The sequence below is a fragment of the Corvus kubaryi genome, unplaced genomic scaffold (genome assembly GCF_017639235.1).
Source record: "Corvus kubaryi isolate FWS band 111438036 unplaced genomic scaffold, C.kubaryi_AGA036_p1.0 36838, whole genome shotgun sequence".
Taxonomy (NCBI): domain Eukaryota; kingdom Metazoa; phylum Chordata; class Aves; order Passeriformes; family Corvidae; genus Corvus; species Corvus kubaryi.
Window position 1 is genome coordinate 36,196 of NW_024580965.1, and position 10,738 is coordinate 46,933.

At 54.2% G+C, this 10,738-nt stretch overlaps 1 protein-coding gene and 1 long non-coding RNA gene across 2 annotated transcripts in view; both read left to right on the top strand.

The window, feature by feature from the left end:
• Window positions 1-4,973, top strand: part of NPEPPS (aminopeptidase puromycin sensitive) — a 32,576-nt gene extending 27,603 nt beyond the window's left edge. The window contains exons 20-22 of the mRNA XM_042020150.1: window positions 675-830; window positions 931-978; window positions 3,853-4,973. Of these exons, the coding sequence (XP_041876084.1) occupies window positions 675-830; window positions 931-978; window positions 3,853-4,005 (357 nt within the window). The 3' untranslated portion in view covers window positions 4,006-4,973. The remainder of the gene's footprint in view (window positions 1-674; window positions 831-930; window positions 979-3,852) is intronic.
• Window positions 985-2,595, top strand: LOC121660712. Its single transcript, XR_006014748.1, has 2 exons — window positions 985-2,059; window positions 2,270-2,595. It is a non-coding gene; the product is annotated as an uncharacterized LOC121660712 (long non-coding RNA).
• Window positions 4,974-10,738: the final 5,765 nt, after the last annotated feature.

Consider the following 10,738-nt stretch of genomic DNA (forward strand, 5'->3'; position numbering starts at 1 on the left):
GAGAATTGGTTCCAAATTCAGAAAAATCTGAGAATTGGTTCCAAATTCAGAAAAATCTGAGAGAATTGGTTCCAAATTAAGAAAAATCTGAGAGAATTGGTTCCAAATCAAGAAAAATCTGAGAGAGTTGGTTCAAAATGAACAAAAATCTGAGTTGGTTCCAGAGTAACAAAAATTTGAGTGATCTGCATCTAGATTAAGAAAAATCTTAAATGAGTTGGTTCCAAATTAAGAAAAATCCGAGTGAGGTGGCTCCAAATGAAGAAAAACCTGCTTGATCTGGTTGCAGGCACCTGCTGCAGGGATTTTCTGTATTCCCAGCAGTTATTTCCTGGTGCTGGGGAAGTTCATCCCAAATTTCCTGGCAGTGCTGTGCTTCCAGCACCCATTCCCAGGAAACCAAAATGCACTTTGACCTCTCCATTTTCCAAAGAGCCAAAATGACCTCTCTAAATCTTGCCAGTCTTTAGTAAAATCAGATTTTCATGGGTGTAACCTGAGAATAACTCAGGGGGATTTGCTTTTCCTTCGATCTTTGAGTCGTACGTTAAATTTTTGGCGGCCCAAAAAGCGCTTTAACGGACAGATTCGGTGTAGAAATGCCTAAAACCTGCAAGCCAAGGCGCTGGAATTGCTGGGAAAACGTGGAATATTGATGCCTTTTCCCTCCCCAGGAAGAGGTACGTCCCCAGGACACGGTGTCAGTGATTGGAGGAGTGGCTGGAGGCAGCAAGCAGGGCAGGAAAGCTGCTTGGAAATTCGTAAGGGACAACTGGGAGGAGCTTTATAATCGATACCAAGGTGGATTCTTAATATCCAGACTAATAAAGGTACGTGGGGCCCTGGGGGAAGAGCCCTTCCCACACACACCTGGGCAATGGTGGAAATGTTGAATTTCACCTTTCATTTTGGTTTCTTGTTCCCCTTCAGCTCACAGTGGATGGATTTGCAAATGATAAAATGGCTGCAGAAGTGAAGGTAAGAAGCTTTAATTAAAGAATTTGTTAATTTGTCGCTGATAAACTTGGGCTGCTCTGCCTGGAAGAGCCAAATCCCTGTGGATTTTGTTGTTGGGCCCATTCTGTCCCCAAACTGCCCCGCTTTAGGTTGGGTAAAACGTTATTGAAATGCTTTAAATCAGCATTTTTGAAGTAATCTGGAATTTCCAGCGATTTCTGCTTCATTCATTTAAACTTTGGTAAAATCCAGCAGAGTTCAGCAGCAGTTTTGAGCCTCCCCAAAAAAGAAAACTTCAAAATATTCAGAATTATTTCAGCTTCCATCACTGGGAGAGCTCTGAAAGTGGGTGTGGACTTCATTATTTATTCTTTCCCCACATTTTTTCCAAAAACATCTTCTTGGAAGAAGAAACTTTAAATTTTGGGCATTAATTATCATTTTCCTGTTAGGAAAACACTCAGAAGGAATTTTTATTCCAAAGGTCAGCTGAGCCCTGAGCTGCCTGTGTCCTTTTTATCACCCAGTGACTTTTCTCAGAAAAGATTTAACGGCAGAAATGATTTCACAGAGAAATGTTGCATTAGAATTAATATTTTGCTTTTGCTTTTGCAAAACACTGAGCGGGAAAACCACCCCAGATTTAAATCCCAGCTCATTCCCAAGAGAATTCCCGAGCTTTTAGTGGGGAATTTCCTATGTCTGAGCCTCTGTGTCACCTTGTAGAGTGGCAGTGACAGCCAAATCCCGGGAAAAGCTGCTTGGAGGGAGGCAGGGATAGCTCCTGGGTGTGCCAGCTCCCTGTCCCATGGAAAATGCCGAGTCACAGCAGCCCCTGGGAAGCTCCTCCAGGAGGAAATGTGAGACTGGCCGGCCAACCTCGGGCCTGGAGGTCACTGTCCGGCCAACCTGGGGCCTGGAGGTCACTGTCCAGTCAAACTGGGGTCTGGAGGTCACTGTCCGGCCATACTGGGGCCTGGAGGTCACTGTCCAGCCAAACTGGGGCCTGGAGGTCACTGTCCGGCCAACCTGGGGCCTGGAGGTCACTGTCCAGTCAAACTGGGGCCTGGAGGTCACTGTTCTGTCAAACTGGGGCCTGGAGGTCACTGTCCGGCCAACCTGGGGCCTGGAGGTCACTGTCTGGCCAAACTGGGGCCTGGAGGTCACTGTCCGGCCAACCTGGGGCCTGGAGGTCACTGTCTGGCCAAACTGGGGCCTGGAGGTCACTGTCCGGCCAAACTGGGGCCTGGAGGTCACTGTCCGGCCAACCTGGGGCCTGGAGGTCACTGTCCAGTCAAACTGGGGCCTGGAGGTCACTGTCCAGTCTGGGAGGAAACCTGGGAGCGGGACCAGGGCTGTGCCAAAGGCCCTGGTGGCTTCCCTGGGATCTTTCTGCTCCAAATATCCCGAAATACCCCGGGAGCTGCTGCTTGTGGGGCTGGCTCAGCTCCTGGGGCTGTCCCTGGCAGCGAGGACAGGAGGCAGCTCCATGGAAAAGCCCCTGGGGCTCCCCTGTAGCAGGGAAAAGGAGGGATTTTGCCATTCCCACCCATTCTGGAAACTCAGGAATGTCCTGGCAGGGCAGGGAGCTGCTCCTTGGAAAAGCCTCTGTGTCCCAGAGCTCCAGGAGCATTTGGACAACACCCTCAGGGACAGGCTGGGATTTGGGGTGTCCTGAGCAGGGCCAGGAGTTGGGTTGATGATCCCTGTGGGCTCCAGAGCTCCAGGAGCATTCGGACAATGCCCTCAGGGATGCACAGGGTGGGATTTGGGGTGTCCTGGGCAGGGCCAGGGGTGGGACTCGGTGATCCTTGTGGGCTCCAGAGCTCCAGGGCTGTTTGGACAAGGCCCTGAGGCACAGGCTGGGATTTTGGGGTGTCCTGAGCAGGGCCAGGAGTTGGGTTGATGATCCCTGTGGGCTCCAGAGCTCCAGGAGCATTCGGACAATGCCCTCAGGCATGCACAGGGTGGGACTGTCGGGATCATCCAGTGCGAGGCCAGGAGCTGGACTGGATACCCCGCCCCTGGAAGCGTTTCCGCGTCCCTGGAAGCGTTTCCCCCGTGCTTGGAAGCGTTTCCCCCATCCCTGGAAGCGTTTCCCCCATCCCTGGAAGCGTTTCCCCAGTCCCTGGAAGCGTTTCCCCCATCCCTGGAAGCGTTTCCCCATCCTTGGAAGCGTTTCCCCCATCCCTGGGAGCGTTTCCCCGTTTCCCCATCCCTGGGAGCGTTTTCCCATCCCTGGAAGCGTTTCCCCGTCCCTGGAAGCGTTTCCCGGTCCCTGGAAGCGTTTCCCGGTCCCTGGAAGCGTTTCCCGGTCCCTGGAAGCATTTCCCCATCCCTGGAAGCATTTCCCCATCCCTGGAAGCGTTTCCCCATCCTTGGAAGCGTTTCCCCCATCCCTGGGAGCGTTTCCCCCATCCCTGGGAGCGTTTCCCCATCCCTGGGAGCGTTTTCCCATCCCTGGAAGCGTTTCCCCCGTGCCTGGAAGCGTTTCCCCCATCCCTGGGGCCTTTCCCGGTCCCTGGAAGCGTTTCCCGGTCCCTGGGAGCGTTTCCCGGTCCCTGGAAGCGTTTCCCGGTCCCTGGAAGCGTTTCCCCAGTCCCTGGAACCGTTTCCCCCGTGCCTGGAAGCGTTTCCCCGTTTCCCCGTGCCTGGAAGCGCCCAGGGCCGGGCTGCCCGTGGCTCTGACGGAGCTTTAGGGCTGGCAGCCGGGTGATTTTATTTTCCAGCTCCCTCAGCCCCAAACCCCGCTGCGATTTCAGCTTCCCTTTCCCCCCCCTTCCCCTCTCCGTGGGCGATTCCCCATCGCCGCCTCCAAACTTGCGCGTACCCAAAGGGGTCGGTCCCGTTCAAAACCCTCCTCCCACAGCTCTGTCCTTGTCCCGCCCCTCTCAGGCTTTCTTCGAGAGCCACCCGGCGCCGTCGGCCGAGCGCACGGTGCAGCAGTGCTGCGAGAACATCCTGCTGAACGCGGCGTGGCTGCGGCGCGACGCCGACAGCATCCAGCACTTCCTGCAGCAGCGCCGGGCCCCCCCGGCCCCCGTGTGAGCCCCCAGCGCCAGCACCGGCCCCCAGCGCAGCCCAGGGGACCAGGGAGGAGCCCCCCCACCGCTGATCCACATGCCAAGAAGTTGGGAGTCTTTTATTTCCACCCTTCACCCCCTCCTTTATTTGGTTTTGTTTGGTTTGGTTTTTTTTTTTTTTTGTTTATTTCCTCCTCTTCTCCTTCTCCTCCTCCTCCTCCTCCTCCTCAAGCCCGTGGGGATTGGACCGTGAATGTAGAGTTTAACCGGTTCCTGCTCACACTCCAAGAATTTGGGAAAATTCTGTTTGAAAAAAGAAAAACAACAGCGACAGCAAAACAAAAAAAATTTATCAGCGATTCTGCAGAAAAGAGAGAGAGAGAGAGAAAGAAAAAAGTACAAAAATATTAAAAAAAAATCAAAAAAAAGAGAGAGAAAAATCTGTAAATATGATAGTAATAAAATAGAGCATAACAAAACTGTGAAACTTCCTCAAGCCTTGTCAGTGGTTAAAATATTTAACACCCCCCTCTCCCCTTTCCTGACACTCTTATTGACAGATGTTCTGTTTTTTACACCCTCCCTCCCTTCCTCCCCCCAATAAAAAAGAGGAAACCAGGGGTTTTTAGGTCAGTGGAGAGTCTGGGGCAGGAGTGGGGCCTCAGCCTTGTGTGGAACAGGTCACTGGGCCAGGCAGGTGTGGATTCACAGAGTCTGTGCAAGGTTTTGGGGAGATGTCCCTGCAACCCCCCCCACCCCAAGGATAGTAGGGTTCCCCCTTTCCCTTTGGTGTTACCTCTCGGCAAAAAAAAAATTCCCACAAAAAAACCAGAAAAAAAACCAACCCCAAACCCCCCAAAACCCCCCTGTTCTGTTGCTCTTGGGTTCCCCCCTTCCCCTGTCGGTCCCACTCGCTGATGTCCTTCGTGGAGAGATCGGGATTGTAAAGGAAACACCTCTCACAGCCACATTAAAGAGAGAAAGGTTCGTGCAGTTTGATTTCTTTTTCATTTCCTCCAGCCCCCTCTCCCCGTGTGCGCAGCGAGGGCACCTGGGGCTGCCCTGGCCTCGCTTCCCAGAGGATCCAGCTGCTCCCAGCTCCTCCTGCCCGGAGCTTCTCCCCTTCCTTTCCCTGATGTTGGTGGGAAATTTGATTCAGAAGCCTTAAATGAGTGATGATGATGATGATGATGATGATGATGATGATGAAGTCCAAGCTGTGCCATCATCCCCCCCAAAGCAGCGTGGCCCTACTAACCAGCCACCCTCTAACAGACAAAGGTTGGAGTTCCAGCTTTTTTTTTTTTTGTTGGTTTTTTTGGGGTTTTTTTTTTGGTTTTTTTCCTTTTTATTTTTCCCTTCCCCTTTTTCTTATTTCCTTAAACAGGAATTCGTATTTGGTGTGGCTTAACTGTTGATTTTTCAGAAGGTCATCAGATTTAACTTGTCAGATTGCTTCCCTGAGACATTTTTGTGCTATTGTTTAAAAAAAGAAAAGACTTCAAAAAAAAAAAACCCACAAAAACCCAACAAAAAATTTTAAAGAACCAACAAAAACCCAACAATAAATACTACAAAGCAACAACAAAAAAGATTTAAAACAGTTGGCGTTAATAAAAATGTCAATGTGAAATTCACGTCCTCACCTTGTGTTCTGTTGGAGCCTTAAAGGACCCAAAGCTGGGTTTAGTTGGAGCCTGAAAGGACCCAAAGCTGGGTTTATTTGGTGCCTTAAAGGACCCAAAGCTGGGTTTAGTTGGTGCCTTAAAGGACCCAAAGCTGGGTTTAGTTGGAGGCTGAAAGGACCCAAAGCTGGGTTTATTTGGTGCCTTAAAGGACCCAAAGCTGGGTTTAGTTGGTGCCTTAAAGGACCCAAAGCTGGGTTTAGTTGGAGGCTGAAAGGACCTAAAGCTGGGTTTATTTGGAGCCTGAAAGGACCCAAAGCTGGGTTTAGTTGGTGCCTTGAAGGACCCAAATCTGGATTTACTTGGAGCCTGAGAGGACCCAAAGCTGGGCGTATTTGAAGGCTGAAAGGACCCAAAGCTGGGGTTTTTTGGTGCCTTGAAGGACCCAAAGCTGGGTTTAGTTGGAGCCTGAAAGGACCCCGAGCTGGGTTTATTTGGAGCCTGAAAGGACCCAAAGCTGGGTTTAGTTGGAGCCTTAAAGGACCCAAAGCTGGGTTTAGTTGGAGGCTGAAAGGACCCAAAGCTGGGTTTATTTGGTGCCTTAAAGGACCCAAAGCTGGGTTTAGTTGGTGCCTTAAAGGACCCAAAGCTGGGTTTAGTTGGAGGCTGAAAGGACCTAAAGCTGGGTTTATTTGGAGCCTGAAAGGACCCAAAGCTGGGTTTAGTTGGAGCCTTAAAGGACCCAGATCTGGGTTTAGTTGGAGCCTGAGAAGACCCAAAGCTGAGTTTAGTTGGAGCCTGAAAGGACCCAAAGCTGGGTTTATTTGGAGCCTGAAAGGACCCAAAGCTGGGTTTATTTGGAGCCTTAAAGGACCCAAAGCTGAGTTTAGTTGGAGCCTGAAAGGACCCAAAGCTGGGTTTATTTGGTGCCTGAAAGGACCCAAAGCTGTGAGGGGACAGCAGAGGCCAAGGTGTTGTTTACAGGACCCCTCCTGTGCCACCAGGGGTAGGGCTTAGCCCAGCCCGTGAGCAGAGCCTGTGTAATCCGAACTAAAACCACCCTCAGGTGCTCCAGAACTGCCCAGGACAGGATTTAGCAGAGACAGGAAAGATAAATAAAAATGAATTGTGACCCCAAAAATTTGTCTTAAACAGCGCAAAGTCGAGGCAACAACATTGTGGAAGCGCTTCCAGGGCAGGGAAACACCCCAAAACCGGGAATTTTGAGGCACAGAGCTCTTGCCCGGCTCCATCCCCGAGGCTGGAGCTGGGAAAAAGCCTGGCTTAGGAATCGTGCGTGCCCTGAGCCGGGGCTGAGCGGCGTTTCCCTGCTGTCAGCACCCAGCCCTGGCCCCAGACTAAGCCGCTTTCCCTTCTGCTCCCTGCACACCGACAAACGAAAATAACCCCGGAGCGCCCCGGGCTCGGGGAATCCCGCTCGGGCCTCCCACAAAGCCCGGGAGAGGCACAGAAACAACAGCAACCGTGAGCAAACCATGAGGCTGGGCCTGGCCTCTTGTGCAGGCCCTGAGAGCAGTTTAATTCCCAGCTAAAGGAATTTTGGGATTTCTCCTTTCCCATAGGACGTCTTTAGAGGCGAAGTGATGCCGGGGAAAAGGGCAGGACAAGGACAGAGGAGTTTTTGGGGGTGAGGAAAGGGCTGGGCCCGGCTGCTCGAGCAAACTCCTCTCAGGGCCTAATTCCCAGTGGAAGGAGTTTTGGGATTGGCTGTTCCATAGGAAATCTTTCTTTTTATTGCTGGAGGCAAAGTGATGCTGGAGAGAGGGGCAGGACAAGGACAGAGGGGTTTTTGGGGGTGAGGAAAGGGCTGAGATGGGGCTCAGGGGGCGATTGATTAATGAGGGGATTGTGGTGATTAACGAGGGGATTGTGGAGCACCCTGGGACACTGCGACCTGTCCCTGCCTATGGATGAGCTTTAAGCTCCTTCCCACCCAAACCATTCCATGATTCCGTGATTTTGCCCACAGGATTTGGAAGCGTTCCCTGGGGCTGAGAGTCCCCAGCAGGGACACCTGAGGGATCCAACGAGGGATCCACCGGATCCATCCCTGTCTGAAGAGCCCCTGCTCTGTCCCTCCTCCCCTTCCAGGCAGTTTCTGTGTCAAATCTCGGCTAAAAATCCCAAATCTGTGGTTCCAGTGGGGTCCCTCACTCCTGCTCCAGGTTTATTCTGGAAATGGGAGCCATTCCAGCTTTCCCAGCAGCACCAGGAGGGTTCATGTCCCTCCTGTCACTGGGGATCGATGACAGAATCCCGACTCCTGCTCCCAAAACTGAGCTGAAAATCCCCTTTGGAACAGGATTCAGCTTCCTGCAGGCATTTTTTGGGAGCATCTCCCTGCCCAGGAAGCAGCAGAGTTGTTCCAAACCAAACTCTGTGTGTTCCTGTCACCTTCCCCTTCCTCCCGTTCCTCACATTTTTCAGATAAACTCACGGAAAAATGGATCAAAGCCACATCCACCACTGGGTTTGGAGGAGAGGATGCTCAGAGATCCACGAGGGATTCTTTTAAGGGTTAATTCATATTTTTTAATCATTTCTGGGGGGAAAATTCCTTCTCTCAGCAGTCAAAACAATGAAAGTGGCTGAAATCTGATGGGCTGTGACTGGGAGCTGAGACAAAACCAGTTTGACACTGAGCCAGCCTGGAAGGTTCAGGCACCTGCTCCAAATAAGCTGGAAATTGAAGTGTTTGGACTCTTTTTGGGACCTCTCCATTCCTAAATCCCTGTGTGAGCTCTCCAAAGCAGCTGGGAAAAGGTGAGGTTTGTCAAAAACACATCATAAAAATGCACCTTTCTGTGCGAAATCATTGATTTTTGCAAGGCTCTCACACAGGGGGTGGGATATTGTTCAGTCTGCCAGGGAAAAAGCTGCCAGGCGGATGTGGAAGCAGCTGGGAAGAAAAAAGAAGTTTGGGAATTCGGTTTTTGCTTGGAACTGCATGAATCCCTCGTGCTCCTCATCCAGGGACCTCCAGGAAGAAGCGGGTCTGGATTTGTCCCCATTTTAAAATATGAGGCTCCAGGCACAAAATGAGAATTCCGGGATTGTCCCGCAGGCCCCTGGCAAAGGTGGGGCTGGAATCTTGGAATTTGGGTCTCCAGAGCCCCGGCGCTCCAGGCTGTCCCTGTAACCTGGATTTTGGGGGGAATGGTGGATATCCCCTGTAACCTGGATTTTGGGGGGAATGACGGATATCCCCTATAATCTGGATTTTTTCAGGGAATGATGGATATCCCCTGTAACCTGGATTTTGAGGGGAATGGTGGATATCCCCTATAACCTGGATTTTGGGGGGAATGGTGGTTATCCCCTGTAACCTGGATTTTTGGGGGGAATGACGGATATCCCCTGTAACCTGGATTTTGGGGGGAATGGTGGTTATCCCCTGTAACCTGGATTTTTGGGGGGAATGACGGATATCCCCTATAATCTGGATCTTTTTCAGGGAATGATGGATATCCCCTGTAACCTGGATTTTTGGGGGGGATGACGGATATTCCCATGTGGGCGAACCCATTTCCCCAGCAAGGAGTAAAACCAGCCCTCAGGGCCGGCACGAGCTCTGCTCCACGGGATTTCCGCAGGGAACGGCTGGAGCTCGTGGGAAATCGCTGGTGGTTTGGGATGGGGAGCCCTGCAGGCACCACGGACCTGTCGGGCTGCTTTGCCTCATTTCCAGCTGCATCGGGGAGGGAACTTTCCTGGATTTGGCCCCACGGGAGGAAACTCTGGAAGTTGCTCCTCCTCTCCGTGCCCTGGGCTTGGGAAGCACCTGGAGCCCGGGAGCTGCCTCGTAGCCCGTGGATAAAGGCAGCTGTTTGCAGCTGGAATGGGAATGTTGGGGTCAGCTGCTGCCAGGGGTTTCTTGCTCAAGGGGTTTTTCCCCTGCTGAGGATCAGATCACGGAATCCTGGAATGGTTCGGGTGGGAAGGGACCTCAAATCCCACCCAGTGCCACCCCTGCCATGGGCAGGGACACCTCCCACCGTCCCAGGCTGCTCCAAGCTCATCCAACCCGGCCTCGGGCACTGCCAGGGATCCAGGGCCAGCCACAGCTTCTCTGGGAATTCCATCCCAGCCCCTCCCCACTCTCCCAGGAAGGAATTCCCTCCCCAAATCCCGTCTAACCCTTCCCTCCGGCAGCGGGGCTCCCCCTTCTCCTCCTTCCCCCCGCCCGCATTCCATCGGATCCCGTTTCTGGAGCGCATCCCTTTCCCGGGAAACCGGAATCCTTTGGGAGCGAGGGATGATTGAGGCGCGTGCGGGTGCCGGGAAGGGCCGAGCGCGGCGCTCCCCGGCCCGGGGCGGTGCTCGCCTCTCCCAGCGCTCATCCCGGCGCTTCCCGGTGGCTCCACCCGCGGGAGGGGCCGGGGCTGTGTCCCGGTAATTGTCGCTTGTGCCCGCGCTGACGGGATGTGTCACTAATTGCGGCTCCCCGAGGCCACCGCCGGCCCGTTAATTGGTCACCTGCACGTTGTGCCGCCGTTCTTCCAGCTCTCCCCTTTTCCTTCCCATTCCCGCATCCCGCGGAAGCGGCTCCAGCCCTCGGCTGTGCCCGGGGTCACCCCGGTTTTGGGACACACCGGAATGCGGAGGGGCCTCGCTCTCCCGTCCCGAGCCCCGTGCGGGGGCACTCCGGGGATACCGGAGCCGGTGCGGGGCGGGTGACGGCGGCGTTGGCTCCTCGGGGAGCGCTTCAATCCCTGTCCCGGTGCCCGCTGCTGACCGGGCCGGCCCCGCCCGGTTACCGACACCGCTCAGCGGGACACGGCGCCGGTTCCTGCGGGATGCCCGTCCCGGAGCGGCTCTGCAGGGCCGGGCAGGACACACGGACACACCCGGACACACCCCCAGCCCCGGGAAACCCGCGCCGGCTCCGCTTCCCGGTGCGCGCCGAGCACGTGGCTCTCTCCCCGCACCGGTTCCGGTGCCGGTGCCCGGAGCTGCTGCCGCGGCTTCTCGCGCCCGTCGCGGGCGCAGCTGCCCCGGCCGTGGCCCAGAGGCGCCGGCAGTGCCGGTGACCCCGCTCTCCGTCCCGGCCATCCCGGTGGTCCCGGTGCCGCCCCCGCCCGCGGACCCACGTGGTCGCGCCCCCCCCCCCCC